The 19,398-nt window shown below is 45.0% G+C and overlaps 1 protein-coding gene across 1 annotated transcript in view; it reads right to left on the bottom strand.

Annotated features, from left to right (window-relative positions):
* The window catches only part of MAEA (macrophage erythroblast attacher, E3 ubiquitin ligase), a 71,321-nt gene that overhangs the window by 38,620 nt on the left and 13,303 nt on the right, over positions 1-19,398 (bottom strand). The window contains exon 2 of the mRNA XM_069744903.1: positions 14,033-14,215. Coding sequence (XP_069601004.1) covers positions 14,033-14,215 — 183 coding nt within the window. The remainder of the gene's footprint in view (positions 1-14,032; positions 14,216-19,398) is intronic.

Genomic DNA, 19,398 nt, shown 5'->3' on the forward strand with positions numbered 1-19,398 from the left:
GCAATTTCTCTTGAGAACGCCAATACTCCATATGTGGGGGAAAACTACTGTTTCGGCACACAGCAGGGCTCGGAAGAGAAGGAGCGCCGTTTGACTTTATGAATGCTAAATTGGCTGCAATCTAGTGCAGATGTCCTGTCGCATTTGGAGAGCCCCTGATGTGCCTAAATAGTGGAAACCCCCCTGAAGTGACACCATTTTGAAAACTAGATCCCTCAAGGAACTTATCTCGATGTGTGGGGAGCACCTTAAACCCCCAGGTACTTCACAGAAATGCATAATGTTGAGCTGTGAAAAAAAAAAAAAACAACCTTGTAGTTATGGTTTGAGGGTGCAATGCCACATTGGCAAAGCCCCTGAGGTGCCAGAACAGCAAACCCCCCATAAGAGACTTCATTTTACAAACTACACCTCTCAACGATTTCATCTAGAGGTGCAGTGATCACATTGACACCACAGGTGTGTCACAGAAACTTTTGCCATTGGGCAGTAAAGAAGGAGTAATTACATTTTTACCACCAATATTTTGTCTTAACCCCAGGTTTTACATTTTCACAAGGGGAAATAGGTAAAATGACACCAAAATTTGTCCCGTAATTTCTGTTAAACGTGGCAATACCCCACATGTGGCTGCAATGTACTGCTTTGCCACACGTCGAGACTCGGGAGGGACGGAGCGCTCTTTGCCTCCTGGAGCTCAGATTTTCCTACAATAGTTTGCGGATTCCATATACAGAGCCCCTAAGAGCTAAAAGAGCAGAATTCCCCCTCAAGTCACTTCACATTTGGAAACTATAACCCTTTGGGAATTTATCTACAGATGTAGTGACGATTTTAACTCCACAGGCGTTTTCCAGAAACAAGCAGTGGTAGACGTTGTCGAGCGAAAATTGCTAATCTGCTATTGTAGTGCCCAGTACGTTGCAGTGCCCAGTACGTTGTAGTGCCCAGCTCATTCACCCATAAATTAGTGGGGCTTTTGGATCTGGGAGCACAATCTGCTGCATTTCTTTTTTTTTGGGGGGGGGCAGGAGCCATTTCGCTTTTCCAGAGTCTTTGTATTACCACTAATGTGGAAGCCCCCTTTATTTCTACTGACAGATGATGGACCTGTGGACTCTGTTGAAGCTTTTGTTGGGAACATTTTACATAATGTTTGGGATCACATTTATCCAGCGCTCTACGCTGACCACTTACCGTATATACTAGTGTAAAGCCGAGATTTTCAGCACATTTTTTTGTGCTGAAAACAAACCCCTCGACTTATACACGAGTCATTGTCCAGAAAGCTGGCAGGGGAGAGGAAGCGGCGGAGCAACGGCAGGAGACGGCTAACAGAAGACATTATACTCACTCTCCTGGAGAAGCCGCTGCATCTCCGCCCCGGTAGCTCTTCCTGTGCTGAGCGGTCACGTGGTACCGCTCATTAAGGTAATGAATATGCACGCATCTCCACTCCCATAGGCGTGGAGCGCATATTCATTACCTTAATGAGCGGTACCACGTGACCCCTCAGTGCAGGACAGCTGCAGCGCTGGGACAACGGAGATGCAGTAACGGCGCGAGTAGGGTGAGTATGACGGGGGGGGGGGGGGGAGAGGGAATAAGCCACACATACCAGGACAGGACGGGCAGGAGCCACACATAGCAGGACAGGATGGGGGTGCCACACATACCAGGACAGGACGGGGGTGCCACACATACCAGGACAGGATGGGGGAGCCACATACCAGGACAGGACGAGGGAGCCACACAGACCAGGACAGGACGGGGGAGTTACACATACCAGGACAGGACGGGGGAGACACATACCAGGACAGGATGGGGGAGCCACATACCAGGACAGGACGGGGAGCCACGCATAGCAGGACAGGGATGAGAGGACAATGCACCCAGTTATATTTGAGTCAATAAGCCTACCCAGTTTTCTGTAGCAAAACTAGGTGACTCGACTTAGACTCGGGTCGGTTTATACTCAAGTATATACGGCACTTTGAGGTTTCCATCTAAATCTCCGAGTGACGTGACACATGAAACCCCTGAGGGATCCATTCACTACAATGAAGCAGCAGAGTTACGCTGGACTCCATCTGGTCTCTGTTCAGCATTGTCCTTTTCAGAGTTTCACAAAACTAAGCTGGACTGCACTTTTATGCACACCTAGAAAGGACACCGCCAGATCATAGGCAAGACAGCATCCACAGTGCCTCCATCTGCCTCATTATACGGAATCTTCTGTAGCAGGTTCCATCTGAATCATGTATTTCAGAGATTAGGGTATGTGCACACGCTGCGGATTTGGCTGCGGATCCGCAGCTGTGGGTCCGCAGCGGTTTCCCATGCGTTTACAGTATAATGTAAACCTATGGGAAACGAAATCCGCAGTGCACATGCTGTGGACAAAAACGCCCGGAAACGCAGCAGTTTACATTCCGCAGCATGTCAATTCTTTGTGCGGATTCCGCTGCGGGTTTACACCTGCTCCAAAAGAAAACTGCAGGTGTAAACCCGCAGCAGAATCCGTAATAGAAACTGTGATAAATCCGCAGGAAAAACCGCAGCGGTTTTGCACTGCGGATTTATCAAATCCGCTGCGGAAAAATCCGCAGCCCTCACAGATATGTGTGCACATACCCTTACACTGAAACCCCGGTGTAAGCGCTCAGAGCAGTGCGCGGGATAAATGTGCACCAAGCCTTACTGCGATCTTTGGGAGACAGAATGGACAAAAAAAAAAAAACAGCAGGTGAAGAATTTTTTTACGCCGCTCCTCATGAGGTATAAGTGATTTAGGCGACTTTATTCTTCTGGCCGGTGCGATTACATCGATACCAGATTTATATCATGTTTTTAGGTTTGGCTGCTGTCACACACTAAAAGACACTTTTTCTTGTAAAAACTTTTTTGCATCACCACATTTTGAGAGCTATAATTTTTCCATATTTCGGCCAACAGAGTCATGTTATGGCTTGTTTTTTACGGGACAAGTGGACATTTCTATTGGTATCATTTTCGGCACATGACATGGATCGCCCTCTATTCAGATTTTTGTGAGGCAGAATGAACAAAAAACAGCAATTCAGGAAAGCTTTTTTTTTATGCCGTTCTGTGTGTGGTAAAATTGATAATGCAGCTTTATTCTTCAGGTCAGTACGATTATAGCGATGCCACATTTATATCTTTTTTAATGTTTTGGCGCTTTTACACAACTATTTTATTGAAAGTAAAATACATTTTTGCATCACTTTATTCTGAGAGCTATAACTTTTTTATTTTTCCGCTGATGCAGCTGTATGGCGGCATGTTTTTTTTGTGGGACAAGATGGCGTTTTCAACAGTACCATTTTTATTTACATTTATGTTCTTGATTGGGTTTTATTCATTATTATTCATTTATATTTATAATAAAGCATAATTTTTTTGGCTTTTTTATACTATGTTTACTGAAGGGATTAACTACTATGACAACATTATGGGGCTGATCATTTGGGATGCAGCAATACCAAACAATTTATATTTATATACTAGCTGAAGAGCCCGGCGTTGCCTGGGCATAGTAAATATCTGGGGTTAGTTATAGCACCTCACGTCTCTTATTTTCCCATCATGCCTCTCATTTTCTCCCTTACACCTCTCATTTTCCCCCTCACTCCTCTCATTCCCGCCTAACACTTGTCATTTCGACCTCACATCTGTCATTTTCCGATCACTCCACTATTTTCCCTCACTCCTGTCATTTTGCACTTACACCTTTTCATTTTCACCTCACACCTCTCATTTTCACCTCAGTATATACATGTTTGTCATCTCCCTTATATATAGTATACACCTGTATGTCATCTCCTGTATATAGTATATACCTGTATGTCATCTCCCCTGTAAATAGTATGTACCTGCTGTATGTCATCTCCTCCTGTATATTGTATATACCCATGTGTCATCTCCTCCCATATATATTATATACCTGTATGTCATCTCTTCTGAATATACTATATACCTGTATGTCATATCCTCCTATATATAGTATATACCTGTATGTCATATCCCCTGTATATAGTATATACCTGCTGTATGTCATCTCCTCTTTTATATAGTATATACCTGTATGTCATCTCCTCCTGTATATAGTATATACGTGTGTCATCTCCTCCTGTATATGTATATAGTATATACCTGTGTATCATCTGCTCCTGTATATAGTATATACCTGTGTCATATCCTCCAGTATATAGTATATACATGTATGTCATCTCTTCCTGTATATAGTATATACCTGTGTGTCATCTCTACTGTATATAGTATATACCTGTGTGTCATCTCCCCTGTATATAGTATATACCTGTGTGTCATCTCCCCTGTATATAGTATGTACCTGTGTGTCATCTCCCCTGTATATAGTATGTACCTGTATGTCATCTCCCCTGTATATAGTATATACCAGGTTGTCATCTCCTTCTGTATATAGTATATACCTGTATGTCATCTCCTCCTGTATATAGTATATACCTGTATGTCATCTCCTCCTGTATATAGTATATACCTGTGTGTCATCTCCTCCTGTATATAGTATATACCTGTGGGTCATCTCCTCCTGTATATAGTATATACCTGTATGTCATGTCCTCCTGTATATAGTATATACCTGTATGTCATCTCCTCCTGTATATAGTATATACCTGTGTGTCATCTCCCCTGTATATAGTATATATGTGTGTGTCATCTCCCCTGTATATAGTATATATGTGTGTGTCATCTCCTCCTGTATATAGTATATACACGTGTCATCTCCTCCTGTATATCGTATATACCTGTGTCATCTGCTCCTGTATATAGTATATACCTGTGTTTCATCTGCTCCTGTTTATAGTATATACCTGTGTGTCATCTCCTCCTGTATATATTATATATCTGTGTGTCATCTATTCCTGTATTAGACCGCGTTCACACGTTATTTGGTCAGTATTTTAACCTCAGTATTTGTAAGCTAAATTGGCAGCCTGATAAATCCCCAGCCAACAGTAAGCCCTCCCTCTGGCAGTATATATTAGCTCACACATACACATAATAGACAGGTCATATGACTGACAGCTGCCGTATTTCCTATAAGGTACATTTGTTGCTCTTATAGTTTGTCTGCTTATTAATCAGATTTTTATTTTTGAAGGATAATACCAGACTTGTGTGTGTTTTAGGGCGAGTTTCATGTGTCAAGTTGTGTGTGTTGAGTTGCATGTGGCGACATGCGTGTAGCAACTTTTTGTGTGTCGAGTTGCATGTGACGTTAGCGTAGCAAGTTGTGTGCAGCAAGTTGTGTGCAGCAAGTTTTGCGCATGGCGAGTTTTATGTGTGGTGCGTTTTGAGTATGTGCAAGTTTTGTGTGAGGCAACTTTTGCATGTGTTGCAACTTTTGTGCATGTGGTAATTTTTCCGCGTGTTTTGCGTGTGGCGAGTTTTCCATGAGGTGAGTTTTGTACGTGTGGTGAGTTTTGCGTGAGCCTAGTTTTGCATGTGGCGAGTTTTGCGCGTGGCGAGTTTTGAGCGGCGACTTTTGTGTTTCGACTTTTATGTGGCGAGGTTGGTGTATGTGTGGTGAAATGTGTGCTGAGAGTAATATGTGTTCAAGCACGTGGTAGTGTGTGGCGCATTTTGTGTGTGTGTTCATATCCCCGTGTGTGGTGAGTATCCCATGTCGGGTCCCCACCTTAGCAACTGTACGGTATATACACTTTGGCGCCATCGCTCTCACTCTTTAAGTCCCCCTTGTTCACATCTGGCAGCTGTCAATTTGCCTCCAACACTTTTCCTTTCACTTTTTCCCCATTATGTAGATAGGGGCAAAATTGTTTGGTGAATTGGAACGCGCGGGGTTAAAATTTCGCCTCACAACATAGCCTATGACGCTCTCGGGATCCAGACGTGTGACTGTGCAAAATTTTGTGGCTGTAGCTGTGATGGGGCAGATGCCAATCCCGGACATACACACATACATACATATATACACATACACACACATTCAGCTTTATATATTAGATATACATATAACACTTATGGGTACAACATATATACACTTCTTAGTATTTTTTATTTATTTTTTTTTTTATTTAGTCCCACTATGGGACTTTCAGGTGCCTGATCGCTGTGATAAAGCATTAAAATGCATAAGCATTGGTCTAAATGGCTGGTCAAAGCCTGGTGACCCGGATGTCGTCATGATGACCTCAGGTCACCATGGTAAAGATCGGGCCCTCACGATGACTTCGCAGGGGCGCAGATTGAAGGGGAGAGGGAGTTCCATCTCCTTGCTTTTCAAATGCTATAACCGATATCATTTGCAGCATTTAGGGGGTTAAACTGCCAAAAGCTGTGCAGGGACGGCTCCTGGCAGTTAGAGTGGGGTGTCAACCATCATGTTAGCTGAAAACCAGGCAGCAGTCGAGTGCGCAGAGCTCCTGCGGGCGCAAGTTCACCATGACGTACCCAGTATGTCCAAGATCGGGAAGTCATTCCCTTCCATAACGTACTGGGGACGTACAAGGTTGGGAAAGGATTAATATGCATAAACGCCATTCCAAAGGTACTTAATGTGTGCGAGTCTGTAGCCCACCACCGACAAGCCCAAGCCTGGTCCCCATGCATAAGTCATTAGCAAATTATTATGGAAAGAATTGGGGTCAGCCGGATTCTACTTGTACCTAGAAACAATGATAATTTGGTAATTCACAGGGTGCAAGGAAAAAAAGAGAAAAAAAATAAACATCCTAGACTATGTAATAAAATGCTGCGAATTGAGGGAGTGCGGAGGAACGCGGACGCGCTCTCATTGTCCAATCCATCAATGTCCCCGAGCTGCTGGATTGAAAAGCAAACATGCTGGGACCAGAATACATGTAAATCACGGTGATTGATTTGACGTCCCTTTCATTCACTGCGCCCCGGATCGGCGGTCACACATTGTTAACTGGATGCGAGTCCACTTCACATTCAGGCGGCGTACATGGCGGCATCGCAGACAAGCAACGTCAGACCTGGGACGTGCGAGTGAAGACCTCACAAATGAGGAGAAAACGCCGATCCTACCAAAGGACAATCCCCTAAAACTAAATCCCCCACAGTAAATCCATGAATCAGCTTTTTAGTGGGGGGGGGGGAGAGATTTCTCCGATGGGCTATGAAGCCACCCGGAGGATCCACGGCTGAAACCCCTGGTCAACTTGGGGGAAGATAAAAGGCGCCATCTAATAAATAGTTGCACAGAGTCCTTTTTAGAGAGAAGCAGAAGCAGCTCTTCCCTCGGTGGGACCACCCTCTATAATATTTACACTCCTAAAGAACCCAAGAACCCAAAAGTTTATTTATTCTTTAGATTTTTTTCCTCCACTTGTTCCAAGACCTTTAACTTGGTGTTTAACTCACCGCAGCCTCGAGTTGACAGTTTTATTCAGACCTTTTGAGTGTACATATGACATTTTAATCAATTTTTATTGTATTTTTTGAGAGAAAAGCCATGTAAATTCTGATGTTTTATAGATGTATAACATTTTTTTAAATTTATTTATTTATTTTCTCTTTGGGCTTTCAACGTACAATTAAAAAAAAATGTTATATTTTGATAGTCAAGACTTTTTTTCCACAAGATTATACCATTGTTTCCATATTAAAAATGAAGAAAAAATAGTCCTTAAGATTTTTTTTTCATTTTAATTTGTAAAAAAAAAACAAAAAAACTTTTCTCTCCTTCATTTTCTAGTCCACATAGGGGACTTGAACAGGTGATCGCTCCTTCGCTTATACCATTTAGATAAATTGTGGGTTCTCCTATGCAGTTCAGCCTGTGGCTATCATGGTAGTTACAAGGGCCCATCAGGTCTGATCAGCTTGAATGAAAAGTTGTCCCTTCCTCTCCCCATGGCTTCACCCAACCACTAACCATGAGTGGAGAAAAAGTTTTGGTGTTATTCATATTCTCTGAAAAAAAGGCAAAGAAAGCAAAAATTCTGCCGGGGTATGTACACTTTTGAGAACAACTGTATATACACTGCTCAAAAAAATAAAGGGAACACTAAAATACCACATCCTAGATATCACTGAATGAAATATTCCAGTTGTAAATCTTTATTCATTACAGAGTGTAATGCGTTGAGAATAATAAAACATAAAAAGTATCAATGTAAATCAAAATTAATATCCCATGGAGGTCTGGATTTGGAATGATACTAAAAATTAAAGTGGAAAATCAAATTACAGGCTGATCCAACTTCAGCACAAATGCATCAAGACAAGGAAATGATGCTCAGTAGTGTGTGTGGCCTCCACGTGCCTGTATGACCTCCCTATAACGCCTGGGTATGCTCCTGATGAGGCGGTGGATGGTCTCCTGAGGGATCTCCTTCAAGACCTGGTTTAAAACATCAGTGAACTCTTGGCCAGTCTGTGGAGCAACGTGGCATTGGTGGATGGAATGAGATATGGTCTCCCAGATATGCTCGATTGGATTCAGGTTTGGGGAACGGGCGGGCCAGTCCATAGCTTCAATGCCTTCATCATACAGGAACTGCTGACACACACACACACACAAGGTCTGGCATTGTCCTGTATTAGGAGGAACCCAGGGCCCCCTGCACCAGCATATGGTCTCACAATGGGTCTGAGGATCTCATCTCGGTACCTAATGGCAGTCAGGCTACCTCTGGCGAGCACACGGATGGCCGTGCGGCCCTCCAAAGAAATGCCACCCCACACCATTACTGACCCACTGCCAAACCGGTCATGCTGAAGGATGTTGCAGGCAGCAGATCGCTCTCTATGGCATATCCAGACTCTGTCACGTCTGTCATATGTGCTCAGTGTGAACCTGCTTTCATCTGTGAAGAGCACAGGGTGCCAGTGGCGAATTTGCCAATCCTGGTGTTCTGTGGTAAACGCCAAGCGTCCTGCACGGTGTTGGGCTGTGAGCACAACCCCCATCTGTGGACGTCGGGCACTCAGACCATCCTCATGGAGTCGGTTTCTAACCATTTATGCAGACACATGCACATTTGTGGCCTACTGGAGGTCATTTTGCAGGGCTCTGGCAGTGCTCCTCCTGTTCCTCCTTGCACAAAGGCTAAAGTATCGGTCCTGCTGCTGGGTTGTTGCCCTCCTACAGCCCCCTCCATGTCTCCTGGTGTACTGGCCTGTCTACTGGTAGTGCCTCCAGCCTCTGGACACTACGCTGACAGACCCAGCAAACCTTCTTGCCACAGCTCGCATTGATGTGCCATCCTGGATGAGCTGCAATACCTGAGCCACTTGTGTGGGTTGTAGAGTCCGTCTCATGCTACCACGAGTGTGAAAACACAGCCAACATTCAAAAGTGACCAAAACATCAGCCAGAAAGCGTTGGTACTGAGATGTGGTCTGTGGTCCCCACCTGCAGAACAACTCCTTTATTGAGGATGTCTTGATAATTGCCAATAATTTCCATCTGTTGTCTATTCCATTTGCACAACAGCATGTGAAATTGATTGTCAAACAGTGTTGCTTCCTAAGTGGACAGTTTGATTTCACATAAGTTTGATTTACTTGGAGTTATATTCTGTTGTTTAAGTGTTCCCTTATTTTTTTGAGCAGTGTATATACAAAAGAGATCTGCCTTGATGCTCAGTGTATTAGCGTGGCTCTTCCGTGCACGTATTTTAATTTTACAATTTAATTTGGAACAGGCACAATGTCTCAGAACGTCCCACATTATATGACGATGACAAAGGTAAAGGCTAAGTCTGCCGCTAAATAGTGATGAGCGAGTATGCTTGTTACTTGGGTTTTCTGAGAATGCTCAGGTGGTCTCCGAGTATTTTGGGCATGCTCGGAGATTTACTTTGTGTCACCACAGCTGCCTGATTTGCGGCTTCTAGACAGCCTGAATACATGTGTGGATTGCCTGTTTGTTAGGGAATCCCCACATGTATTCAGGCTTTCTAGCAGCCGCAAATCATGCAGCTTCGGCGACACAAAGTAAATCTCTGAGCACGCCCAAAATACTCGGAGAACATCCGAGCATGCTCGGAAAACCCGAATAACGAGAATACTCGCTCATCACTACCGCTAAACCATCACAGCTCATCATCCGAATATCAGCATCCCCATAGTTAAACATGGGTGGTGGTCAGCATCATGCTGTGGGGATGTTTTTCTGCAGCAAAGACAGGGAAAATGGCCTAAGTCGAAGGGAAGATGGATGGTGTGAAACAGGTTATGCTCAAGAATATCCCTGTATTTCAATCTGTCAGTGATTTGAGACTGGTACAGAGGTTCATCTTTCAACAAGACGATGACTCAAAATACTTTCGCAAGCCACTATAGGTACTTCAAAAGTCGTGACTCTGCCATTGATGCGGGCTCCAGCGCTGAGCCAACATCTTTTCAGACACACAACAGCTGACATGATCAGCTGTTATGTGCCTCTAACAGCTATGGGTGGATCAGAGATCCACCCACGGCTGTTAACCAGTTAAATGTCGCTGTCAAATAACCAACAGCGGCATTTAACACGAGCCAGGCGGAGGTGTGTAACAGATCCTGCCCAAGAGTTGCCATAACAGCCGTGGGTCATCGAAAGAACCCCCTGGCTGTCATATTTAATCCCCTACAAAAGTCAACTCGTGGCCAGCATTCATAGGAGATCATGATTTATGCTACATACAACTGTCGGGTATAGCACAGGTATTAGATGATCGCAGCTTTGTGTCTAAGGGGACTGTTGAAGTCAGTAAAAAAAAAAAAAAGTTAAAAAAACAAAATAGGAAACGCCACAATTAAATTTTTTTTCTCAACCGCAACATTGAATATCTACCCCAAAATGCTATTAATAAAAAGGTCAGCTCAGGGTGCAAAAAAGAAGCCCTCACATGGCCCCAGATCCCGACAAAATGGAGACCCTACAGGTATCAAAAAATGTGTCACTTAAATAATAAATGAACCCATACATGTTTGGTATCTGCGTACTCATACCGATCTGAAAAATTGCATTGCCAGGTCAGTTTTAGCATTAAACAATGTATAAAAAAAAAACAAAAAAAAAAACACCAAACTAATTGCGGAATTGCACTTTTTTTTTTTAGCAATTTCACTGCACTTGGAATTTTCCTCCAGTTTTCCAGTATGCTAAATGGTGTTATGCAAAAGTACAACTCGACCGGCAAAAAAGAAAGCCCTCATACGGATATATGGCGGGAAAAATAATAATAATAAAAAAAAGTTATGGCTCGGAAAATAGCAAGGTAGTGAAGGGGTTAAAAATCTAATGATGTGGAAATGATCTGATCTGCATAGAGGTTATAGTACAAGTAGGAGAGGAGGTGAGCTGTAACATCTATTTTGAATCCTGTGTTATCTCCTGTATATAGAGGTGTTATCAGTCATTGTAATCAGGGCCGGCTCCAGGTTTTCGTGGGCCCCAGGCAAATGTCTCAGTGGGCACCTTTGACACATACCACGATTCATGATGCACAGATACAGCAGAGAAATATAGGTATAGTACAATGCAGAAGATTTCACTTCTTACATTACATGAGTGATATCTATTATATATTCTACAATAGCTCAGAAACCAGACAGTATAATCCTCCATACAGTATTATGGGCATCACATAGTCCTCCATACAGAATAATGAGCACCATACAGTGCTCCATACAGTATAATGGTCCCCATATAATGCTCCATACAGTATATATGTCCCCATACATTGCTCCATACAGTATAATGGTCCCCATATAATGCTCCATACGGATTAATGATCCCCCATATATTGTGCCATGCAGTATAATGGTCCCAATATAGTGCTCCATACAGTATATATGTCCCCATATAGTGCTCCATACAGTATATATGTCCCCATATAGTGCTCCATACAGGATAATGGGCCCCATATAATGCTCTATACAGAATAATGGGCCCCATATAATGTTCCATACAAAATAATGGGCCCTATATAGTGCTCCACGCAGAATAATGAGCCCCATATATTGCTCCACACGGTATAATGCTCCCCATATATTGCTCCATACAGTATAGTGGTCCCCATATAATGCTCCATACAGAATAATGGGCCCCATATAATGCTCCATACAGAATAATGGGCCCCATATAATGCTCCATACAGAATAATGGGCCCCATATAATGCTCCATACAGAATAATGGGCCCCAAATAATGCTCTATACAAAATAATGGGCCCCACATTGCTCCATACAGAATAATGGGCCCCATATAATGCTCCATACAGAATAATGGGCCCCAAATAATGCTCTATACAAAATAATGGGCCCACCTGGCTACATACAGAATAATGTGCCAAATATAATGCTCCATACAGAATAATGGAGACCAGACCTACGGCCAGTTGGGAACGAGGAGAGGTGAGTATTTCAAACAGTTTAAAGCACGGGGGAGGCCCGACTCAAGGGCACCATAGCCTGCCGGTGTCCACGACGGAAAGTGGGCCCCCCCCCCGCTTGCTCAGGACCCCAGCACTGGTGGTAACGCCAGCCCTGATTGTAATACTGCCTCTGCCGATAATTAGATGACTGAAGAGAAATGATTTCATCAGAACATCAAGTATCAGCGCATCATAGGCCCAGTGACCAGAATGAAAACTGCAAATTTTAGGTTTCTTTTAGTGACTTACTGACTGGTAGTGGATCTCGCCAGCACTTTGCACAAAATGGTTGGACAGGCTAAATTTTTACAGGTCTTACCATTTGCTCACGTCTAACCGCTGCTTATCTCCATGCTTACAAATAATGTTACACCATATATATGGCAATGAGGAAGAACTATGTAAAGTTTATGGCTAGCATAAAATATAGCCATTTCTGCAGAAGTTTGGTAACAACATGAGGTCATTCAAGGTACACAGGGGCGGCCATTCAAATGTCCATCTCCCTCCCGCATACTTCCCCAAATACACAAAGATACAAATGAAGCATTCACTGGGATGAAAGACTGACATCAAAGGAGAGTCGGACTAGAAGAAGGACAGCCTCAATCTTCTGCTTCTTATCACTAGAACCACTGAAAAAATATCACCTGATAACATCAAAGTATGACGTGGCCTCTCGGAGGAGATGTGAAGTGGCAAAAAGTACAAGTGTATCAAACGTACATATCATGGTTCTCTGAAAAAAACAAAGACCTACCCCGAAATAAGCCCTAGTGTGATTTTACAGTTTTTTTGGAGTATGCTTTAAATAAAAGACCTACATCAAAAACAAGCCCTAGTTAGTCAAGACTGGTTTTTGGGGAAGATCTGGCAACAATTGTGTAATCACCGTCTGAGATATGCTCGATCTCCAGAGACAAGTCTGGAGACTCTGCAGGCCATGGTAGCACATTTAGGCCAAACAGTCTGCTCACAGAAACCTGAGCCACATGCGGCCGGGCACTGTCGTGTTGAAAAACGGCTCCTAGGACACTTGAGAAATGGTTCTTCATGGTGTTGACCATGTGGTCTCCAGATCAATCTCCGGCTACCATCGTGTCCAAGACAAAAATCGGTACTCCATTCCTGCCTCCGTTGCCATCTTACGCCGTACTAGGATAGCCTTTGAGAGCAAATGACGTGAGGTCAATAGAGTAAATTTAACTGGACGTCTGGCTCGTAGCCCAATGTAGTGCAAATGCCTCCTGATGGTTTAGATGCCATAGGCTCAGTATGTGATGTCCAATTTCACTTTTAGAACAGAATGGATCATTTTGGAACAACTGATGCTCCAGTTCTCCAAAATGTCCCAGCTGTTTTTTCACCACAAGAACACCAAGCCGCATTTAGTTTCTGCTACCGTGAGCACCCTGTGTGACCTAAGAATGCTACCATGGCCTGAAGCTTACCCGGACTTGTCTACCATCGAGCACATCTGGTACATCATGGGTACGGCAATTACACATGGAGCTGCCAGCAGCGTATAATATACATATCATATATACAGTCTACAAGTGATGACACTACAGTACACACTATGTCTCAGAAGATACATAAACTAAGAAGTAGGTTTACCTTTCTCTTAAGAACGCTCAGTTTCTCCACCACTCCGTCCAGCAGGCTGACCACAGAGTCTACAGCTGGGCAACTACTCAACGTCTTTTCCAGCTCGGCCACAACCATGGTGACGTGGCTAGTCTCTCGATCTATGTTTTTCTGCGCTGCCCGAAAGCGCTTGTTAAGAGTCTCATAAGGAACCTGAAAGAAAGAAAAGGGATATAACCGATGCTGGAGAAAGGTCCACGTATCCAACATAGTGCCTAGAGGGTCTCATTTCCCACCATGAGCAAAACACATGGCAGTATGACGGGCACAAGGGGGCATTCTTTGCGTCTGGAGGAGAGAAGGTTTTTCCACCAACATAGAAGAGGATTCTTTACTGTTAGGGCAGTGAGAATCTGGAATTGCTTGCCTGAGGAGGTGGTGATGGCGAACTCAGTCGAGGGGTTCAAGAGAGGCCTGGATGTCTTCCTGGAGCAGAACAATATTGTATCATACAATTATTAGGTTCTGTAGAAGGACGTAGATCTGGGGATTTATTATGATGGAATATAGGCTGAACTGGATGGACAAATGTCTTTTTTCGGCCTTACTAACTATGTTACTATGTTACCATGAGCAGTCTTGTTTCTGAGCTTTAGACTTCATCTAACATGACATTCTAGGTCTGGAACTTGCCGTCAGAGATCTACTAGAAATCGGCCATGTTAATGGTCACAGCGCTGATCTGTTTCTCACCCAGACAGTCCTCCATGTCCCTCTCGCTGTTTGCCATAGTGAGAGAACCCACTTATCCTTCCAATTGTGCAGGGACCAGCTTGAGTAAATCAAGGCCTAAAGAGCGACCAGAACATGATCTGATATCCGTGACCAGAGAAACAATAACGGCTAGCACCAGACAAATGTCAGGCTTTTCCTGGACAGTGCTATATGCTGCATAATTGGTGGTGGCCATATATCTGGGTCCACCATGGGTCCCCAGAAAGACAGGGCTCCAGAGTGGATTTAACGATACTTCTCCCTTCTAAGCTTTCCTTGCACAACGATCCACGGCTGCTTCTTTGTGCAGGAAGTTATAAACACCCACATCAACTTGAAAGGACAAACAATAAAGGGGACACAGACACTGTGCTTTATTTCCGTTGGCACGTACAGCTCTTAATAAATTGGGCACAGCTATGGGCTTCTCGTGTGCCCCAAACAGAGATCAACACCAGTCATCAGCTGCCATAATTTCATAATTGAGATCTAATGATAGTAAATCTGACGTAATTGGTCATCTCCATCTTCTGCTAAACCACGAAAAAAAGACCAAATGCAAAAGTTCAAAATGTTGCTTCCCTATATAATGATTAAGCTTTACGTATTAAAAAATGGAAACTTCCTTTAAAGGATCTGTTGACTACAATGGGCAGCCATTTCTAATAGGATTATATAATCTGATAATCAATTGCTCTTAAATCCTCCTCCAGACCAGGCAGGGAAACAACACATTGCATGGGGGTCCCCTACACCAGCGGACATGAATATTTAGTGCATCCAGGGCCCTTGGGATGAGTCTAGTTATCTGTATTGCACACTTTCCCAATGCATGAGACATCATAATCCTTCACAGCCCGTCTGCAATCTTTCCATAAACGCTTTCCCTGTGGAAGAGTGATGTGGCGGCTTCTCTCAGCATCATGGTGAGCCAGGAATACCATTACAAACACAAGCAGCAGAGTTCTGTGCAAACGCACGCACCCCGACCACAGACGCACGCACGTGCCCGACCACAGACGCACGAGCCCCAACCACAGACGCTCACGCACGTGCCCCGACCAGACGCACGAGCCCCAACCACAGACGCACACGCACGTGCCCCGACCAGACGCACGAGCCCCAACCACAGACGCACACGCACGTGCCCCGACCAGACGCACGAGCCCCGACCACAGACGCACACGCACGTGCCCCGACCAGACGCACAAGCCCCGACCACAGACACACACGCACGTGCCCCGACCACAGATGCACGTGTCCTGACCATACGCACGAGCCCCGACCACAGACGCACACGCACGTGCCCCGACCAGACGCACGAGCCCCAACCACAGACGCACACGCACGTGCCCCGACCAGACGCACGAGCCCCAACCACAGACGCACACGCACGTGCCCCGACCACAGACGCACACGCACGTGCCCCGACCAGACGCACGAGCCCCAACCACAGACGCACACGCACGTGCCCCGACCACAGACGCACACGCACGTGCCCCGACCACAGACGCACGAGCCCCAACCACAGACGCACACGCACGTGCCCAGACCAGACGCACGAGCCCCAACCACAGACGCACACGCCCAGACCAGACGCACGAGCCCCAACCACAGACGCACGTGCCCAGACCAGACGCACGAGCCCCAACCACAGACGCACACGCACGTGCCCAGACCAGACGCACGAGCCCCAACCACAGACGCACACGCCCAGACCAGACGCACGAGCCCCGACCACAGAAGCACGTGCCCCGACCAGATGCACGAGCCCCAACCACAGAAGCACGTGCCCCGACCAGATGCATGAGCCCCAACCAGACGCACACGCACGTGCCCAGACCAGACGCACAAGCCCCAACCACAGAAGCACGTGCCCCGACCAGACGCATGAGCCCCAACCACAGACGCACGTGCCCAGACCACAAACGCACACGCACGTGCCCCGACCACAGACGAACACGCACGTGCCCCGACCACAGACGCACACGCACGTGCCCCGACCACAGACGCACACGCACGTGCCCCGACCACAGACGCACACGCACGTGCCCCGACCACAGACGCACACGCACGTGCCCCGACCACAGACGCACACGCACGTGCCCCGACCACAGACGCACACGCACGTGCCCCGACCACAGATGCGCCGATCAAAGACACGCGCCCCGACCACCATGGCTGTGGAGTCAGTGCCATTTTGGTGCAATCTGAGTCCGAGTTGGAGTTGGTATAAAATGGACTGACTCCTAAAATATATAAAACATTGGATGCAGCAGTACAATGCAGGATGTGCTGTAAATATTTTCGCAATAATTTGGGAAAGTTCTGAAATGTCCTATAAATGTCTGTTCTGTTACTCATCTCAGGATCTAGGCTTTTCGGTGAGATGAATCTGTGCTGCACTTTATGCACACGCTCAGTAGTGACCAGTGCTGTGGAGTTGGAGTCGGAAGTCAGGAAAATTGAGGAGTCGGAGGATTGGCTTACCGACTCCACTGCCCCGATATCTTAGCAGAGAAATATGCTTCATTCTCCATTTAGAAGCCTCTTCTTCCCTTCTCTGCAGTCTACTGAACTAGTAATGTATTCATTATAACAATAAAAATAAAATTAAAAAAAAAAAACAAACAAACATTAACTCAAGACCGGCTGCCGGAAGTAAAACCTCCTATTATATTTTACAGAGAGGGTTAGAGGAGATAAGGAGGGAATAGCAAAGTGGAAAAAAGGGCAAAAAATAAAGGCGGAGCTTCCACACAAGTCTTTTAATCTTATCCCTGAGCTGGATTCATAGCTACACTGCTCAGTTCTACTGTAATGTCATCCTTGCCTCTGCCGCTTTTGTCTGTGTGGTAACTAAGGAATGGAGAAAATTAATGCATCCTAGTGTGCTGTGCAGCATGGTGGCTCAGTGGTCAGCCTTGCAGCGCTGGAGTCCAGGTTTCTAATCCCACCTTGGACAAGATCTGCAAGAAGTTTGTATGTTCTCTCCCTGTTTGTGTGGGTTTCCTCCGGGTTGTCCGGTTTCCTCCCACATTCCAAAAGACATACTGATACGGAATCTAGATTGTGAACCCCATCGGGGACAGCGATGATAATGTGTGCAAAACTAAAGCGCTGCGGAATATCTTAGCGCTATATAAAAATAAAGATTTATTATTACTAGATGGTGGCCCGATTCTAACGCATCGGGTATTCTAGAGTGAGTATGTATGTACGTATGTACAGTACAGACCAAAACTTTGGACACACCTTATTTAAAGATTTCTGTATTTTCATGACTATGAAAATTGTACATTCACACTGAAGGCATCAAAACTATGAATTAACACATGTGGAATTATAGACTTAACCATAAAGTGTGTAACATGAAATTATGTCTTATATTCTAGGTTCTTCAAAGTAGCCACCTTTTGCTTTGATGACTGCTTTGCATGTCTCGGCGTGTCAAGCTCCTAACCTTCCCTCTCCCCCCTCCTCTTTTCTTAAATAGTTATATACTCACCCTCCGGCGTCCAGCGAAGCTGTCCCTATGCGCGCGATGCTGCCGCCAGCTTCCTTTCCCAGCGATGCATTGCAAAATTACCCAGATGACTTAGCGTTCTCACGAGACCGCTACGTCATCATCTTGCGAGACCGCAATGCATGGCCCGGAGCGTCACGAGGAGCGGGAAAGGCGCCGGAAGGTGAGTATATAATGATTTTTTATTTTTTTTTTCTTATTTTTAACATTAGATCTTTTTACTATTGATATTGCATAGGCAGCATCAATAGTAAAAAGTTGGTCACACAGGGTTAATAGCAGCGTTAACGGAGTGCGTTACCCGCGGCATAACGCGGTGTAATGCAGCCATTAACCCTGTGTCAGCGCTGACTGGAGGGGGCACTGAGAGTAGGAAGGGGCGAATTCGCGGCCAGACTGCGCCCGTCGCTAATTGTCTGTCACAGAAATCCCAGCAGGCCGCGACCAGACAGACAGATGGAAGTGCCCCTTATACAATTATATATATAGATGTGCTCTGTATTAAAGACATCATAGCAGTTAGTCTCACTTACCACTAGCTCAGAGAGTACTGAAAATTTAGATAAGAGTCTGAAGTGGAGGTGGAGGTGAGGGGGTAGTGGTAAAAATGTAGGATGCAAGTCCATTGGCAGAAATTGCTTTATTCCTCACTAGATGGCGAATCGGGAGTCTAGAATCCATACTTTATTTATTCAAATGTAAGAATAATACAATTAATAAATAACAGTAAGAAAGAACAAAAATAATAGGCAGTATATGGAGAAAACACCAAACAAAAGTTCAAAATTGGTGTGAAAATGTCACTGAACCACTTCACAACTAAATATATATAGTTTTGGTAAATGGTATTATCATTTTTTTGACGAAATTCGGCAGGAGCTTGAAGAGCAACGTCACTGGGCCCGCCTCCACGCAGTAGAAACTTGCTGTGAGGTAAAAATTCAAAAATCACACCAAAATGGCGGGCGGAGTGTGTCACAGTACGGCACGTTTCTGATTGGTCGCTCGCAGCAGGCGGCAACCAATCAGACACTGGACACTGTTGACGTCACTTATCTCCGGACATTAACTCCGGACATTAGCTCCGGACATTAGC

Source organism: Ranitomeya imitator, chromosome 1, assembly GCF_032444005.1.
Source record: "Ranitomeya imitator isolate aRanImi1 chromosome 1, aRanImi1.pri, whole genome shotgun sequence".
Classification (NCBI taxonomy): Eukaryota; Metazoa; Chordata; class Amphibia; order Anura; family Dendrobatidae; genus Ranitomeya; species Ranitomeya imitator.